Raw genomic sequence first — 19,453 nt, forward strand, 5'->3', positions numbered from 1 at the left:
ATGAGCAATCGCTTTTCCTCCAGGGCACTTCTGAATGTCACATTTAAAAGTTACCTTGTTCTTGGTATTTTTTTTTGGGGGGGGGGGATATGGTGACTGACCTCACTCCACTTCTTTTAATCCTAAATTCTATCCTGATTTACAGGATGGGGTGCTTTGGCATCTTAGAACTCTCTCTTTTTTATGCTGAAAATCACGGGTGCTATCATGTGGTGGGTAGGGGCATTGCTGATGTCACAATGTAATTGTATGCTGGGAGTCACAGTGCTGTCCAGTTCTGTGGATTCTGGCAAATGCAAGAGGGGCTGCTGTAAGATGCCATAGGCAGATGCTCTTTATTGGACTGATGGGAGCTGATTGGACCTCTGTGTTATTGAAATGCCAAGATCTATTTTGAATCCCAATCAGGACCTCTAAGTAGCAACTCAAAATATCCATGGGGTAGGAGAAAAGTGATTAGAATCACTAGGGGGGAGGTGGCTAACAAATTGGTTTCCCGTGATTTTATGCTTCCTTCTTCTCAGTTGACTGCAGAACCATAAGTGCAGAGAAAATAAACAACCAGACAGAGACTATACTTTGTTCAGTAGCTGGATCGGGTACCGAGGGTGGTTGTTAATGGGACATTCTCTACTTGGAGTAAGGTTCTTAGTGGGGTCCCTCAGGGCTCGGTACTGAGTCCACTTTTATTTAACTTATTCATTAATGCCATTAATGTATCAGTGTTTGCAGATAATTCAGAATTATACATGCCAATTAATTCCATCCAGGATGTGGCACTTGCAACAGGATCTTGACAAACTGGCAGTCTGGGCAGGTAAGTGGCAGATGAGCTTTAATGTTGATAAATGTAAAGTCCTGCACCTGGGATGTAACAATATCCACTTATACCCTTAATGGGACTGCACTAGGCAAATCCGTTATGGAAAAGGAGCTTGGAGTCCTTGTAGATGATAAACTTGTCTGTAGAAAGCAATGCCAGTCAGCAGCATCAAGGGCAAATAAGGTCTTGAGTTGTATTAAATGGGGCAGAGAGTCACGGGAGGAGGGGGTCCCACTGTATAGAGCACTGGTAAGGCCCCATCTAGAATATGCCGTACAGTTTTGGTCTCCATCACTCAAACAGGACATTATTGTATTAGAGAGGGTACAGAGAAGGGCAACTAAGCTGGTAAAGGGAAAATCTTAGCTATTAGGAAAGACTGGCCAAATTGGGGATGTTCATGCTGGAGAAGAGGCGCTTAAAGGGATACTGTCAAGGGAAAAAATTATTTTTCAAAATGAATCAGTTAATAGTGCTGCTCCAGCAGAATTCTGCACTGAAATCCATTTCTCAACAGAACAAACAGTCATGTGACTTGTGCTCTGATAAACTTCAATCACTCTTTACTGCTGTACTGCAAGTTGGAGTGATATCACCCCACCTCCCTTTTCCCCCCAGCAGCCAAACAAAAGAACAATGGGAAGGTAACCAGATAGCAGCTCCCTAACACAAGATAACAGCTGCCTGGTAGATCTAAGAACAGCTCTCAATAGTAAAACCCATGTCCCACTGAGACACATTCCGTTACATTGAGAAGGAAAAACAGCAGCCTGCCAGAAAGCATTTCTCTCCTAAAGTGCAGTCACAAGTCACATGACTTGGGGCAGCTGGGAAATTGACAAAATGTCTAGCCCCATGTCAGATTTCAAAATTGAATATAAAAAAATCTGTTTGCTCTTTTGAGAAATGGATTTCAGCGCAGAATTCAGCTGGAGTAGCACTATTAACTGATTCATTTTGAATTTTTTTTTTTCCCATGACAGCATCCCTTTAAGGGGTGATATGATAACTATGTATAAATATATAAGAGGATCATATAATGACAGCTGACACAAGGTCACCCATTCCGATTAGAAGAAAAGAGGTTCCAGCTAAATATTGGGAAGGGGTTTGTTACAGTGAGAGCTGTGAAGATGTGGAATTGTCTCCCTGAATCAGTGGTACAGGCTGATACATTAGATAGGTATAAGGAAGGGTTGGATGCTTTATTCACCAGTAGCTCCTCCCAGCAGACAGGAGGGAGCCAATGAGATTAGAGGAGGGAAAGGGGTGTTACAGGGAGAGCTGGGAAGTGAATCAGGGGTACAGGCTGATACATTAGATAGTTATAAGAAGGGGTTCGATGGTGTTTAGCAATTGACGGAATACAGGGATATGGGAGATAGCTCATAGTACAAGTTGATCCAAGGACTGGTCCCATTGCATCTTGGAGTCAGGAAATAATTTTTTTTTGGAGAGGCTTCAGATGGGTTTTTTTTGCCTTCCCCTAGATCAATTAACAGGCAGATTTTATAAAAGTTTGAACTTGATGGATGTGTGTCTTTTTTCAACCTAACTTATTATGTTACTGTGTAATTAAACTGCACCATTACTGAAAATGACAATGAAAGTGGTTTCGAATGACATTTTCTTTCATTGCACAAGAAAAGTTTTTTGGGTGGAATTCCCCTTTAATGCATAATGATTTGTGTTGACAATATCAGGGTGACAAAACTAGAAAGAGGAAGTCCTGGAATGGGCCTGTTTCGATGATGCGTAACTCAGAAGACAAGCCTTGGTTTACATGCATAAGCACATGGCTTGAATACAATGAATAAAATCCATGTTTGGAGCACATGGGTGATAGGAAAAAATGCAAATATTGTGACCAAGGTGCTACCCGTGTCCCTCCATGTCACTGGTCCCAATTCATGTTTTGGTAATGTACTCGGTAATTCTAAATCACACGGGATGATATTATGGTTCATAAAAATGCAATGAACACCCCGTGCTCTCTGCCTCCTTCTAAAGAGCAGCTCGTGGTTTCCTTGGCACTTTGCTGCTGAACTGAATGCCACCAACAAACGTTACCAGTACAGTGCCCAGGGCAGTAGTTATAAAAGAAACAGTCCCGGTGACTGCCGGGGGGCCCAGGTGGTTAAGCGGGGTCCAGTACTTCCCGAAAACCCTAACTGCTCTTAGGGTTGCCAACTTTTCTGCTGTAAAACTTGATAGGTGCGAAGGGTGACTGTGTTCAGGGGCGTAACTACGAGGGATGCACCGAATTCAGGATTCGGCCGAATCCTTGTGCCTGGCTGAACCGAATCTGAATATGCATATGTAATTTAGGGGCAGGTAGGGAAATCATGTGATTTATCATCACAAAAGCCCCTTTTTCCTTTCCTGACCCTTTGCATATGCAAATTAGGATTCGGTTCTGTATTCAGCCGATTCTTTCACCAAGGATTCAGGCATTTGGCGGAATCCCAAATAGTGGATTCGGTGCATCCCTAGCAACTACAGAGGAAGCAGACCTTGCGACTACAAGGAGCCCAAGAGGTATAGGGGGCCCCATGACTCTAATATATGAGCAATTCAATATATATTGGTAAAACAGGACACCCGGTGTATATTTTGGTGGCCCTAAAATTAATTTGCTGTGGGGTCCAGTAACACCTAGTTAAGTCACTGACTGGGCTGTTAATGTAAATGACAGGGTGGGTGAGGGGCAAGAAAAAAGGGGTGGTTCACCTTTAAGTTAACTTTTAGTATATTATAGATTGGCCAATTTTAAGCAAAATTTAAACTGGTCTTCATTATTTATTTTTAATAGTTATTTCATTGTTTCCCTGACCCCGTCTAAAAAAACAAGTGCTCTGTAAGGCTACAAATGTATTGTTATTGCTACTTTTTATTCCTCATCTTTCTATTCAGGCCTCTCCTATTCATATTCCAGTCTCTTGTTTATATTAATGCATGGTTGCTAGGGGAATTTGGACCCTAGCAACCAGACTGCTGAAATTGCAAACTGGAGAACTGCTAAATAAAAAGCTAAATAAGTCAAAAAACACAAATGATAAAAAAATGAAAACCAATCGCAAATTATCTCATAATATCTCTCTCTACATATAAGTGTTGTGTTACTCATAATAACTATATGATACTGATAATATTCATTTGCCCTGCTTACATTTTTCCTTCTGTGTTACCTTGAGAATGGTTGCTAGGGTAATTTGGACCCTGGCAACCAGATTGCTGAAATTGCAAACTGAAGAGCTGCTGAATAAAAAGCTAAATAACTCAAGAACCACAAATAATACAAAATTAAACCCAATTGCAAATTGTCTCATAATGTCACTCTCATTAAACTAAAAGCTAATTCTGAGGTGAACAACCCTTTTGAGGAGACTTATGCATTTCACGACATACAGTGCAAGCCTGCGCCCCAACAGCACTCCCCTTTCTCTCTTCTCCGGGCAACTGCCCTTTATATAATGTGGCGTCACAGCGACCGTGATTGGCTCACAGGAAAAGAAAGCATTTAAGGTGAAATTGGTGACGTACGTACTTCGAGGAGAGTCCCACAAAAAGCAGGAGAGTTGGGAGGTATCGGGGGTGCAGACTGAGAAGCAGTTTCAGTATAAACATGTCTTGCTGGTGAAACAGAGGGGCCAGGACATGATTTTTACCAGAGAATTATTTGGGAAAATACATTTCAGTAACAAACTATTATTTTACAGCAGAAGGCTGAAGAGAACACCAATTGCCACACAAGAGCGCAGGCCCGGACTGGCAATCTGTGGGTTCTGGCAAATGCCAAAGGGGCTGCTGTATGGTTCCATAGAAAGCTACCATATAGTGGGCTGGTAGGGGACTGTTTGGGCTTCTGTGTCCTCCCAGTCCAGGCCTGAGCGTCAACTTGTGAGGGGCCAGTGTAGCATCAAACCATGCGGTGTCTCTTCTTACTGAAAAGAAGATGGCGCCCGTGAACTCCGCTGGACAGAATCTGCACCAAAGGGTAAGTAAAGACTTAGGGGCATTTGCCCAGGCATGTTGGGTTTGCTTCTCCTTTAAGTCTTTATATAACCTGACTAATTTCCAGTTGATCCAGAGGAAGGCAAAAAACCCCATTTGAAGCCTCACCAATTTGCCTCAGAGGGGGAAAAAATTCCTTCCTGACTCCAAGATGCAATGGGACTATAGACAAAAATCAGCAGCACACTGTTAAGTTGCAAAAGTGCTCAAGTGCATCATTTATTTAGCCCATAGCATACAAAGGCAATGTTTCGAGCCAACCAGGCCCTTTATCAAGTTGCAATGGGACCAGTCCCTGGATGAACTTGCATACCTCCCAACATTTTGGAAGTAAAAAGTGGGACAAAAAAATTTTTTCCGCACGTAGAGCAGCAATTTTTTGACCACACCCCTTTCTGTGGCCACACCCCCTAATTACCATGTTTGTTTTACAAAATTTGGCAGGTTATGAAAGTTTGAAAATATTTCTCCTTATCTAAACTGTGTTTTTGTCTCAAAATTGTTACAAAGTATCTTATTTGCACCCGTTAGCTGTTCTGGGCTCTCTGCTAAAAGCCAATTAAGTGAGAAACTTTGTTTCTTTGTATGGCTGTTCAGTGCAGAGAAAAGAGGGACTTTCCAGTACAAATGAGGGACTGCGGGTTGAGCTGTCAAAAGAAGGACTATCCCTCTGAAAAAAGGGACAGTTGGGAGGTATGAACTTGTACTATGAGCTCTTAAAGTAACATACCGGTAAATGAGTTTTATAGTAACACAGATCTGTGGTAACATATTTACTGTCACTCCCAAAGGCGGGTGAAATATAAAATGATTTTGCTGAGGGGACCACGACTGGGTGTCACAGGATTACTGGGCTTCCCCACTCACAGCAAACACTGCTCATGCACGAGTCCACTAGGGGCAAAGCTGGCAGCAAATGGCGCCAAAACAAGCCCAGATACTCTTGCATTATCACTAGAGCAACACCAATAAACTCTGCAGGGGGTGGGCGGGGCCGCTAAGGTCGCGCGCTCAGGCGACACTCTCCACAGCTAGAGACCGCCCACATTTGCCGATTCTACCAATCCCAGGCCGCCGTGGCCTAACGGTATGGTGTGGGCGTGAGTAAGTGCGCGCGAGAGGTAGCGGCGTCCCCTGGACGTGAGCGCGCGTAATGCGGGGACGCGCATGGTGGCAGGTGACTTGGCGGCTCCTGACGGGACATTCGGCGGCAGGTAAAACACTTCTGCTCTCTTATAACTCCCTGCTGCCTTTGTACTGTGACTTCTTATAACTCCCTGCTGCCTTTGTACTGTGACTTCACAACTTTCTGTGAGCGGGAACCTCAAACTACAAGTCCCAGCATCCCGTGCAGCGACTTCCCGGCTCCTGTTGGCAGGTACTACGCTATTGGGGGATGGATCTCTTCCCTGTAACCCATTAACCGGCTTGTGTGTCTGAATATCCAATTGTGTTTCACATGGAGTCAGAGCTGCCATGGTGATTGCTGGTTGTGAAGCTGGAGGAGTGGTTCACCTTTAAATTCACTTTTAGTATGTGATAAAATGGCGAATTCTAAGCAATTTTTTAATTGGTCTTCGTTTTTTATAGTTTTTTAATTATTTGCCTTCTTCTGACTCTTTGCAGATTTCAAATGGGGGTCACTGACCCCATCTTAAAACAAATGCTCTGTAAGGCTACAAATATATTGTGATTGCTACTTTTTATTACTCCTCTTTCTATTCAGGCCTCTCCTATTCATATTCCAGTCTCTTATTCAAATCAGTGCATGGTTGCTAGGGGAATTTGGATCCTAGCAACCAGAGTACTGAAATTGCAAAACAGGAGAGCTGCTCAATAAAAGACTAAATAACTGAAAAACCACGAATAATAAAAAATGAAGACCGATTGCAAATTGTCCCAGAATATCACCATCTACGTCATACTAACAGTTAATTTAAATGTGAACAACGCCATTAACACTGTGGAAGACAGAAATGCGGTTGTGATGGGGAAGATCTATCGTCTGAAACATGGAGGGTGTGGCTTTAGTTCTCCTTTAACAGCAGTAGCCTTGTACTTTATAAGGGCAAAGACACGGTGCTGTTTCGGGGAATTTAGTCGCCCAGCGACTAATCGTTTCTTCGGGTGACTAATCTCCCCGAACTGCTTTCCTGCCAGCTAGAATGTAAATCGCGGCAGGATTGCACTTCGTTTTCCGAAGTCGCTCAAAGTTGGTGGAAACTTCAGGCGACTTCGGAAAGCTGAAGCGAACCAAGTGCCATCCCGCCTGCAATTTACATTCTAGCCGGAGGGAAGGCAGTTCAGGGAGATTAGTCGCCTGAAGAAGAAGCGATTTGTCGCTGGCGACTAACCTCCCGAAATAGCCGCGTGTGTGTCTGCCCTAAATGGGCACCGGGTTCCGTGGTGAAAGTATTTAAAAGGGTGGTTCATCTTTGAACTAACTTTTAATATGTTATAGAATGACCAATACTAGGCAACTTTTCAATTAGTCTTCTTTGTTTATTTCATATAGTTTGTCCATTATTTGCTGTCTTCTGCTGATCCTTTCCAGCTTTCGAAAGGGGGTCACTGACCCCATCTTAAAAAACAAATGCTCTGTAAGGCTACAAGTGTATTGTTATTGTTACTTTTTATTACTGATCTTTCTATTCAGGCCTCTCCTATTCATATTTCACTTTTTTATTCATATCAATGCATGGTTGCTAGGGTAGTATGCACTCTAGCAGCCAGATTGCCAACATTGCAAACTGGAGAGCTGCTGAATAAAAAGCTAAATTGCTCAAAAACCACAAATAATTCAAAATGAAAAACCAATTGCAAATAGTCTCAGAATATCCCTCTCTACATCCTACTAACAGTTGTCTCAAAGTGGACAACCAGTTTTAATGTATGTAGCAGTAGGGTAATAGGGTAGGAATTTGATGTTTAAAGATGGGAAATAATAGTCAGTAAACCCTTTTCTTGCATCCGTCTGGCAACCCGGATTTCTATTGCCGAGTTGAAACTCAAACCTGTTTTTTCGGCTTGTGATCGGTCCGACTGCTCATACTTGTTGGACCAGTCTGAGTAGTCTAAAGACTTGTGTAAAGCTTGGGTACCTGCAGCACAACTCAGATTAGCAGTCGTTCTGTATACGCAATGGGAGCCAAATTAGCTGCTACCAACACAGTAACTACGGAAATTATTGATCAGAACCTCAAGATTCCAGTGGGAAATTGGCTCAATTTTTGTTTTCCTGGACACTAAGAAACCAAACACCACTTTGGTTCAAAATTGCTGAATTTAATGGAACTGTAAACCCTTTCCAAACAAACTCATGTTAAGCAGCAGTTTTGGGTTTTACATTAAAGGGGTTGTTCAGTTAGTGTAATGCAGGTTAGAGTCCTGCGCGGAACCAATTTGTTAAACCTGGACCCCCATACTTACCCGCTACCCGACCCGCAAGTACCTTATCTGCAACCTGATCCGCTGACCATCAAGAAACAGGAAGTGATGTCCTTAGAAGTAGGCATGATCAGAAAAAAATGAGTAAAACAGGAAGTGATGTGATTGTAAAACGGAAGTGATGTCATTAGAAGTAGGCGTGATCAGAAAAAAAGGCGTAAAACTCGCTATTGAGAAGACCCACAAACCTGGAGAACCGCCGACCCGCATCTATACCCTCTCTCGAAACTTCTACCTGCAACCCGTGGATGGGTACCCGACCCTCTGCAGGACTCTAATAGGGTTGCACCTTCTCTGAAAAAAAATAGCAGCCTTCCTATATATTAATCTTTTTTTTTTCCTATTAATAACATTGGGATCAACCATCATTTTTTTTTACTGGCCAGGACTGTAAAATCCCGGCCCTAGACTCTAATGTAGCGCCACCTGCTGGTAAGGCCAAGTATACAGTTGGTAGAAAATAAAGTTAATGAGAAGAGGAAAGTCTTGTGATGCTTTTCTGCTCGCTTAACTTATTATTTTTCTGTTGACTGTGTCCAGTTGGCTGAAATAGACAGCAGATGGAGATGTTATTTTATATTCATAATATTAGCAGTGCGAAAACTGCTACTGTTCTTACTGTTTCTAAATACTAAAAACAAATTATGTCAATAGCTAAAATGCTCAGAAGAGCAATGTTGCTTAGGTTTGTATAAATTCAGTTCATTTTCTTTAATCTGTTTGTGCTAGTGATGTACCCAAGACCTTTAGGTATTCCCAAAGATTGGGTGGTCTTGGGACCCAAAAGGCTGCTACTAGATGCCCCAGTCATGCAGAAGACTTACTATTGCTTTAAAGGAGAAATAGGACATTTAGGAGTTTTCTTTCCTTGTAATATGGATAATTGTAATTTTGGATACCACTACAGGTATGGCACCAGTTATCCAGATTGCTCGGGATCTGGGGTTTTCCGGATATCAGGTCTTTCCGTAATTTGGATCTTCATACCTTACGTCTACTAGAAAATCATGTAAAAATTAAACAAACTCAATAGGCTGGTTTTGCTTCCAATAAGGATTAATTATATCTTAGTTGGGATCAAGTACAAGCGACTGTTTTATTATTACACAGAAAAAGGAAATCATTTTTAAAGATTTGGATCATTTGGATAAAATGCAGTCTATGGGAAACGTCGTTTTCCGTAATTCGAAGCTTCCTAGATAATGGGTTTCCAGTAAACAGATCCCATACCTGTATAATATGATAAACGTTATGATATTTGTATTATATTTTAAAGGCTTTGCCATTTTTTTGCCATTATAAAGCACTACTGGAAAACTTGTTGTTTTTTTACAGAATTCCCCAATCCCCCCTCCTTCTGAAAACAGAGTAATTTGTTCAGTTGGAGATAATGAGCCCTGTACATATAATCCCATTCCAAAGATGCAACCTTTGTTAGACTGTGAGATAAGAAGCAGATCATTATACAGAGGCTTTATCTGTTGTTTTGTAGTACTATCTTCTCTTAAGGTGACTCAAAGATCCGCGGATCTTTCCCCGATATGCCACTAACGGCATGGCTATATCGGGGGTAATTCGAATGTTCGGCCGTATGGCCGAACGATCGAATTACGATGCGCCAAGGGGCTCCGACGGGTCGGTCGGTTAAAAATCCAACCTTCCCGATCGATATCGTGGCCAGATATTGATCGGGAAGACCCGTCGGAAGCCCCCATACACGGGCAGATAAGCTGTCAAATCGGTCCAAACGACCAATATCGGCAGCTTTATCTGTCCGTGTATGGCCACCTTTACTCAAACAGTGACTCGGCAGTTAGAAAGTTAATGAGAAAAAGACATGTTCAGCACACACCCTATTTGTTGAGCTCTTGCTGAAATAGATGCGAAAAATATGAATAGAGAACTGGGCGACAGTATACATAAATAATATACACACAAGGGAAGGGCTGCATAATTTCTCATTTTCTGTTTGAAGAGGAGCTTTATAAATAAGCTTTTATTTTTTAAAATAAAATGTATGTTTATTCGGCAGCACACAATTAAAAATAAGCCCCTTGGTTACTTTTTCGGATAGCAGGTATAGTAGGGAGAGATGGTGTCTATAGTAACAGTGGATAATAGTCTCTGGGAAGGGAGTGTAACTGTGGGATAGTAGGTATAGTAGGGAGAGATGGTGCCTATAGTAACAGTGGATAATAGTCTCTGGGAAGGGAGTGTGACTGTGGGATAGCAGGTATAGTAGGGAGAGATGGTGCCTATAGTAACAGTGGATAATAGTCTCTGGGAAGGGAGTGTGACTGTGGGATAGCAGGTATAGTAGGGAGAGATGGTGTCTATAGTAACAGTGGATAATAGTCTCTGGGAAGGGATTGTGACTGTGGGATAGCAGGTATAGTAGGGAGAGATGGTGCCTATAGTAACAGTGGATAATAGTCTCTGGGAAGGGAGTGTGACTGTGGGATAGCAGGTATAGTAGGGAGAGATGGTGTCTATAGTAACAGTGGGATAATAGTCTCTGGGAAGGGAGTGTAACTGTGGGATAGTAGGTATAGTAGGGAGAGATGGTGCCTATAGTAACAGTGGATAATAGTCTCTGGGAAGGGAGTGTGACTGTGGGATAGCAGGTATAGTAGGGAGAGATGGTGCCTATAGTAACAGTGGATAATAGTCTCTGGGAAGGGAGTGTGACTGTGGGATAGCAGGTATAGTAGGGAGAGATGGTGCCTATAGTAACAGTGGATAATAGTCTCTGGGAAGGGAGTGTAACTGTGGGATAGCAGGTATAGTAGGGAGAGATGGTTCCTATAGTAACAGTGGGATAATAGTCTCTGGGAAGGGAGTGTGACTGTGGGATAGCAGGTATAGTAGGGAGAAATGGTGCCTATAGTAACAGTGGATAATAGTCTCTGGGAAGGGAGTGTGACTGTGGGATAGCAGGTATAGTAGGGAGAGATGGTGCCTATAGTAACAGTGGATAATAGTCTCTGGGAAGGGAGTGTGACTGTGAGATAGCAGGTATAGTAGGGAGAGATGGTGTCTATAGTAACAGTGGGATAATATTCTCTGGGAAGGGAGTGTGACTGTGTGATAGCAGGTATAGTAGGGAGAGATGGTGCCTATAGTAACAGTGGATAATAGTCTCTGGGAAGAGAGTGTGACTGGCATAGCAGGTATAGTAGGGAGAGATGGTGTCTATAGTAACAGTGGATAATAGTCTCTGGGAAGGGAGTGTAACTGTGGGATAGCAGGTATAGTAGGGAGAGATGGTGCTTATAGTAACAGTGGATAATAGTCTCTGGGAAGAGAGTGTGACTGTGGGATAGCAGGTATAGTAGGGAGAGATGGTGCCTATAGTAACAGTGGATAATAGTCTCTGGGAAGGGAGTGTGACTGTGGGATAGCAGGTATAGTAGGGAGAGATGGTGTCTATAGTAACAGTGGATAATAGTCTCTGGGAAGGGAGTGTGACTGTGGGATAGCAGGTATAGTAAGGAGAGATGGTGCCTATAGTAACAAAAAAATACAAAAAACATTTTATATGGACACCTTAAGCTGGTAGCTAGGGGAGTGGTAGCATGCCCTTTGGTCGTTGCTTTATTGCTTGTTAACAGATAAAACCTAATAATCTCTTTTCCTACTCATTGGAACAGTTACAGCTGGAATCCCTTTTCATTGGGAGAGTGGTTGCTATCACGCTATGTCAAGTGCTTGTGCACAGCAACCTCATTGTCCTTATATCTTGACTCTAAAGGTAAGGGCACACCTGGAGATTCGGAGAGATTTAGTCGCCCGGCGACTAATCGCCTGTTCTTTGGGCCGACCACTCTCCCCGAACTGCATTCCCGTGTCTTCCGCCTGCTTCAATGAAAAACCGCCTGCGCCAATGCACTGGCGGCGCTTAGATTTCTGAAGTCGTCCGAACTTTCCTCACGAGTAAACTTCAGGCGACTTCGGAAATCGAAACTCCGCGAGTGCATTGGCGCAGGCGTTTTTTTTTTCATTGAAGCAGGCGGAAGACACGGGGAAGCAGTTCGGGGAGATTAGTCGCCCCAAAGAAGAGGCGATTAGTCGATGGATGACTAAATCTCCCCGAATCTCCAGGTGTGCCCTTACCTTAAAGGGATTCTGTCATGGGAAAATGTTGTTGTTTTTTTTACAAAATGCCTCGGCAGAATGCAGTACTGAAATCTGTTTTTGAATAGAGCAAACCAATTTTGTTTTTTAATATTTAATTTTGAAACTTGAGGTGAGCTATCCATTTCCTTACTCCCAAGTGCCCTCAGTCATGTGACTTTTTGCTGTATGAGTTCTAGTCATCTTATGCTGTTCTATGTGCAATGTAAGTGGTACCAGCGAGTAATATATGTGGTTAGTACAATGTGTATGAGGATGTAACTTTTCTGTACCTTGTGTGGGACTGGGTGCCCGTACTAGGGATTCACTCAATCCACTATTTGGGAATCCTTCGTCTGATGAATACCAAACCGTTCCGAATCCTAATTTGCATATTATAAATTAGGGACAGCAAAGAAAAAGTGTAAAAGAACATTTTTACTTTCTTGTTTTGTTACCAAGTCACGTGATTTCTTTTTTTCACCCCTAATTTGCATAAGAAAATTGGATTCCAGGCACAAGGATTTGAATCCGAATCCTGCCAAAAAATGCCAGATCCCCAACTGAATCCTGCGATCAGTACAACCCTAGCCCATATGGATCCCTGACTGGTACTGACATGCACACAGTTTGCTGAGAGTAACCCAAATTCTCAGATTCAAGCGTTCCTGGTTCTACTCGCTGCATGACTGTGTTGCCTTGATGAGTTCTACTCTAAGGGGGTTATTTACTAAACTCCAAATGCAAAAATCACGAAAAATTTGTGACTTTTTTTTTTTATATAAAATCTGACTTTTAAAAAATCACAAATTTTTCAGAATTTATTGAACCCTGAGGATGGAAAAGTCAGAATCTGAAAATGCGGCATCTCAGACCTGTCGAGGTTGCATATAAGTCAATGGGAGAAGTCCCAATGATTAATTGATGTGCGCTGGGTTTTTGCGCAATACCCCGAAGTTTTCGGGTGAAAATTCCGAAAAAAACGCAAAAATCGTATGTAAAAAATCGTGAAAATCTGATTTTTTTTTCCCTGCAAAGCAAATGTTCTAGAAAATTTAATAATAAATAAGTGTAAAAACCCGAGTGGATTTGATCAGAGTTTGTAAAATATCGTCTTGGATCATAGTACAAGTACGGGATCCATTATCCAGAAAGCTCTGAATTAGGGTAATTCAAAGATAAAGCTATGAATGTCTTGTAAATTATATCTTTATAAACGGTGAGTTCTGATGTCATCAGTTATAAACGGTGAGTTCTGATGTCATTTCTGTCACAAGACTCACTGAAATTTGTGTATTATAATAAATAAAGTACCCCCAGTTGTAAAATAAGAGGATATTAGAAGTTACCTCGGAGTTCCATGACCTGTATAAAAATACTCGGCCTTCGGCCTTGAGGTTTTATATGGTCATGAAACTTTTATATGGTCATGAAACTCCTCGGTAACTCATAATATCCTTATATTTTACAAGAGGGGGTACTTTATTCACTATATAATTTACAAGATATTCATGGCTTTTGTGTATTGGTAATAGAACGCACATTTATTCCATGTCCAACTGTGATTTGATCATCTCTGAACCAACAAGACTTCTCACTAATAAAAACTCAATACCACGACCCAGGTAACATATATCCTTTATAGTCATCCATAACACTCCCTTATTAGCCAATCACAGACAGGCGTGTGTACTTGTCATTGCCGTGTTAGGCAAGGTGGTTCCTGGTGGGCGGGGCCTGCTCTTCTGCCGTACTCACTGGCTGTCCTGTATTGGTGTGGCCCCTGGCAGCACAGTGTAGTGTAGTTCTGGAGTTTATATTGCCCCTGTGATTGGGAGCTTTGTAATGCCCTGTGTAATATAGAGTGGGATGAAATAGTGGAGCTACAGGTTGTAAAAGATAAAAGTCTGGTTGAGGAAGTGTCATAAATGTAATTATTGCTCATTGTGTTCCATTGTTGATAACTGTTAGTGACTAACAAACACCTAATCCGTATGTATCCAGGCTTGATCATGCTTTTAAAATAGAAACACTTTGTGCGTTTTTGTTTATTCAAATGTTCTTGTGACTTTAAACCCTCTGCCCCTTTCTGTATTTCCTTTTCCATACTCTCTCCTTTCATCTCTTCATCTCCTCCCCGCTCTTTATGTCCCCTTTTCTTTGTGCTGTATCCTCTCTCCTTCTGCTTCATTCTCTCTTTTTCCATTTATTTTCTATACCACTTCTTTCTGCCAGGTTGCTAGGGTAAATGGTACCTTAGCAACCAGATAAGAGTTGATATTCCCAACTGAAGAGCTACAGAACAAGAAGTTGAATAATTCACAAACAAACCCAGCTGCAAGCTTCCATACAGACCACTGGCTATACTATACAGGTGGGATCCGTTATCCAGAAACCCGTTTTCCAGAAAGCTCAGAATTACAGAAAGGCCATTTCCCTTTGACTCCATTTTATCCAAATAGTCCAAATTTTTAATAATGATTTCCTTTTTCTCTGTGATAATATATTGTATATTGTACTTGATCCCAACTAAGATATAATCCTTATTTGAAGCAAAACCAGTCTATTAGGTTTATTTAATGTTTACATGATTTTCTAGCATGAAAGAAGATCCAAATTATGGAAAGATTCGTTATCCAGAAAACCCCAGGTCCTGAGCATTCTGATAACAGGTCCCATACCTGTAGTTGGGACACAATTTTGATTATTACGTATGTACGATTCATTTGCCAAGACTATTTAGTCATCCAAAAGTAATTAAATACTTATGGTGATGAAGGGTCCAAATTACTGGAGGGTTGGGTAGAGTCAGGGGCTTAACTATCTATCGATCTATATATACCGTATATATGTATGGGATCTGTTATCCGGAAACCCATTATCCAGAAAGTTCAGAATTACAGAAAGGCCGTCTCCCATAGACTCCATTATAATCAAATAATCCAAATTTTTTAAAATGATTTCCCTTTTCTCTGTAATAATAAAACAGTAGCTTGTACTTGATCCCAACTAAGATATAATTAATCCTTATTGGCGGCAAAACCAGCTTATTGGGTTTAGTTAATGATTACATGATTTTCTAGTAGACTTGAGGTATGAAGATCCAAAATATGGAAAGATCCATTATCCAGAAAACCCCAGTTCCAGAGCATTCTGGATAACAGGTTCCCAAAACTGTGCTGAAAGTTAATTTGAATTTGCTTGTCAGCTGCCCCCTTAAAGGAGAACTAAGCCCTAAAATATGGCTAGAAATTCTGTATTTCATATACTGAACTAACTGCATCAGCCTAAATTTTCAGATCCAGCTCTTTCATGTTGTCCACAGGGAGCTGCCATCTTGGATTTAGTTAGGACTGTCAGTGGCACTGCACATGCTCAGTGTGATTAGAACATGAAGCTACCCAGAGCTCACTGAGCATGTGCAGTGCCACTGAAAATGTTTGTGTCATAGAAGCTGATGCTACAGAGCTGCTTATAAAATTCTGATGCAGACTGCACTGGTTTCTGAGCTGGTAAGTAATGAAAATCTAATTGAATTTCTAATTAGCATGTGCTGAAAAAAAATATGGGGAGCTACTGGGGGCATCTTCAGGGGCACAGATCTTCCCTGCTAAAGGGCCGTGGGGGCCAATAGCAACCAATCAGTGATTAGCTTTTTAACGCCAGCTGCACGTAGAACAATGAATGCAACAATCTGATTGGTTGCCATGGGTTATTGCCCATGGGCAAGTTTGCCCAGTGTTGATAAATGACCCCAAATGTGCAGCATTTCTAGTCAAATATCTTTGTTAAACTATAGTTCTCCTTTGAATTATATTGTATACAGTGTTTAAATATTTTGTACATAAATCTAAAAAAAAACCACCTTTGAGTTCCCCTTTAATTTAAGATGAGTTTATTAGGTATAAGGATATAAAGAACTCATTTTCTATAGATGAGTGAGCCTACAGTAACCAATCCAGCGACAAGATGTGTTTATACGACAAATAAAGCAGAGCCCTTCCTATTCACCTGTATCCAGGTAACAACTGAGTGCAGCTGAGTGTTATGTAGCCGCAGGGAAAATAAGGCATAAACTGATGTTTGCAAAACATGATTATTTTATGTTGGTGCTTTTTTTATTAGCAGGGCCTGCAGCTGGGTGTATCTGGTAAGATCCAGGGGTGTAACTACAGAGGAAGCAGACCCTGTGGGTGCAGGGGGGCCTCAAGAGGTATAGGGACCCCACAAGGTCCTAATTCATATACAATTTCAATAAATATTGGCAAGGCCGTCTTCAGAAATCACTGGGCCCTCTACGGCAACATTTTCTGGGCCCCCTATTCCCCGCCCACCCTCAAACCCCACCCCATATGTCGACCACCCCACAGTAAAAAGGCCACACACACAGAGCTAAAACATTAAACCCCCCTAAGCTATAAAAAGCCGTTGATGGCCAGCCCCCCCCCCCACACACACACATGTTATAAAAAAGCCATTGGTGATCAGGGACCCCCATGCAAGTAAAAAAAAATTGATGGCCTGCCACCCCCACCCCCACGTTGTAAAAAGCCATAGGTGGTCTCCTTTAAGTTGAAAAAAAATTAGTGGGCAGGCCCCCTAAAATCTTAGAAAAATAGTTTGCCAGGGTTTTTATTACTGAGCCCCACATCAAGTTATTTTTCAGGCCCCCAAAATGTCTAGAGGTTGACCTGTTTTACCAATATTCAGGGCCACCATCAGGGGGGGGGGGCAGTTGTCCCGGGCCCCACAGGGTTTTATGTCTATGGGGGGCCCGGCCATTCACTTACTTGATTAGTCGGGCCCCCCTGCTTTCAGATTACTGCCAGCATCATAAAATAGGACAGCAGCTCCATGCACGCAAGCTTTTTCTCCTATTCAGATTCTCTGTACCCTCATTGGTTCTTTAAGGATAAAGAACCTGGTAAAGCTGTACAGGTATTGGATAGGTGAAGTAGGAACTTCCCCTCCAGCCTATCCAATCCCTGTACAGCTTTACTGGGATTTATCCTTAAAAAACCAACATCTTGGATTTAGTTAGGAGTGTCAATGGCACTGCACATGCTCAGTGTGCTTAGCAGAACATGAAGCTGCCCAGAGCTCACTGAGCATGTGCAGTGCCACTAAATTTGCATATGCAAATTAGAAACCAGTAAGGGAAATCACACAATTTTTTTGTCATAAAACAAGGAAGTTAAAAATGTTTTTCCACTTTTTCCCTTCCCGTCCCTAATTTGCATATGTGAATTAGTATTCGGTTTGATATTCTGCCAAATCTTTTCATCTTAATCCCAAATAGTGGGTTTGGTGCATCTCTAGTATCAACATGTTTCAGCCTCCCCAGCCAATGATCAGTTGATATTGGGCACCTATAGACACCTGTCCGGACAGAACCACATCAACCTGAGATCAAACCTGCCCAATCAATATCTGAGACCTCCTAGTGCTCCATACAGGGGCCATTAAGCTGCCGACTCCGTGTGGAGGGGCCACTGTATGTCCAGCGTGAGTCTTTGGTACAAGGGCATTTGTATTAGGCCTGGGCAGTGCCAGTTTGGCTAATGGTTTGTGTTTATTTGCAGGTGATGGTGCTGCTCCTGTAATGATGGTACCACTGAAATCATGGCCAGGAAATTCTCCGGATATCAATACAAAAGGAATGTCCCCCAAAACACACCGATCCTGAACTCATGAATAGAGACGGGCACAGACTGGCACCATGTTCCTGTCTCGCATTGACAAACACAACTTTCTGCTGCTGCTCTGCTTCTCTCAGCTTCTCTTCCTTTTAATTCTATACCGAAGAGGGGCTGCCGGCGTCTTCCAGGGCCTGTTTGGGGGATCCGATCCGCCTTGGGACTACTCCAAAACCCATGATGTGTACACCAACCTCAGTGTGTTTGTGCCCAACCCAGAGAATGTAAATACTCAGTTTTGCCCAGCAAAATCACCCATACTGGGTATGTATCTGACTGCCAAGGAAAATCTCCTGTCTGTCATCTCCTGTGCAGAACCAGGAAGTGAAAGTGGTTTCATTTGTTAGTTTAGAGCCAGAAATAACACAAACCATAGATATTTGTCAATTACAACTAGGGATGCACCAAATCCAGGATTCGGTTCCGGATTCTGCGTTTTCCAGCAGGATTCGGATTTGGCTGAATCCTTCTGCCCGGCCGACCCGAATCCTAATTTGCATATACAAATTAGGGGTGGGGAGTGAAATTGCGTGTTTTTCTGTCACAAAACAAGAAAGTAAAAAATGTTTTCCCCTTCCCACCCCTAATTTGCATGTGCAAATTCGGTTCAGGATTCGGCCAAATCTTTTGTGAAGGATTCGGGGGTTCGGCCGAATACAAAATAGTGGATTCAGTGCATCCTAATTACAACAATAGCCAAAAATATCCATCATATATCCCCTCCCTATCCCTGAAATCAGCTGTATAGGTTTAAATAGACATAAGAACTGCCACCCTTTCCCACTTGTCTTTGCCTGACAGATATGGAGGAGTCCATTACACAGGATTGTTATCTGGACATTAATAATAAACACTTTCTCCGCCTCCTCCCACATTTACTGACGAGAACCAGGACGCTGGGAAATGAAAGCCACACAGTATATATTTCTCCGAATCCTGTGAAAGTGGTTTATTGTGCCAACAAACTAGGCATCTGACATGCAAATTGAAATTAACTTTCAGCACAGGTATGGGACCTGTTATCCAAAATACTCTGAACCTGGGGTTTTCCGGGTAACGGATCTTTCTGTAATTTAAATCTACTAGAAAATCATATAGACATTAAATAAACCAAATCGGCTGGTTTTGCCTCCAATAAGGATTAATTATATCTTAGTTGGGATCAAGTATAAGCGACTGTTTTATTATTACACAGGAAAAAAAAATATTTTTAAAAATTCTCATTATTTGGATCCGTAATTCGGAACTTTCTGGATAATGGGTTTCCGAATAATGGATCCCATACCTGTATATCGTTTCATAAACCTCTAACCTTCATTAGATCAGCTGAATTACTTTAAATTGCCATAAAGAACTGCCA

The 19,453-nt window shown here is 42.0% G+C and overlaps 1 protein-coding gene across 2 annotated transcripts in view; it reads left to right on the plus strand.

Moving 5' to 3' along the window:
- Positions 1–5,999: 5,999 nt before the first annotated feature.
- b4galt3l1.L (beta-1,4-galactosyltransferase 3-like 1 L homeolog) overlaps positions 6,000–19,453 on the plus strand; it is a 29,908-nt gene continuing 16,454 nt past the window's right edge. Inside the window, 2 exon segments of one of the 2 annotated variants that reach the window (NM_001095308.1) lie at positions 6,000–6,051; positions 17,980–18,357. In NM_001095308.1, the coding sequence (NP_001088777.1) occupies positions 18,117–18,357 (241 nt within the window). In that variant the 5' untranslated portion in view covers positions 6,000–6,051; positions 17,980–18,116. 2 annotated transcript variants of the gene reach the window in all.

Source organism: Xenopus laevis, chromosome 2L (genome assembly GCF_017654675.1).
Source record: "Xenopus laevis strain J_2021 chromosome 2L, Xenopus_laevis_v10.1, whole genome shotgun sequence".
NCBI classification, from domain to species: domain Eukaryota; kingdom Metazoa; phylum Chordata; class Amphibia; order Anura; family Pipidae; genus Xenopus; species Xenopus laevis.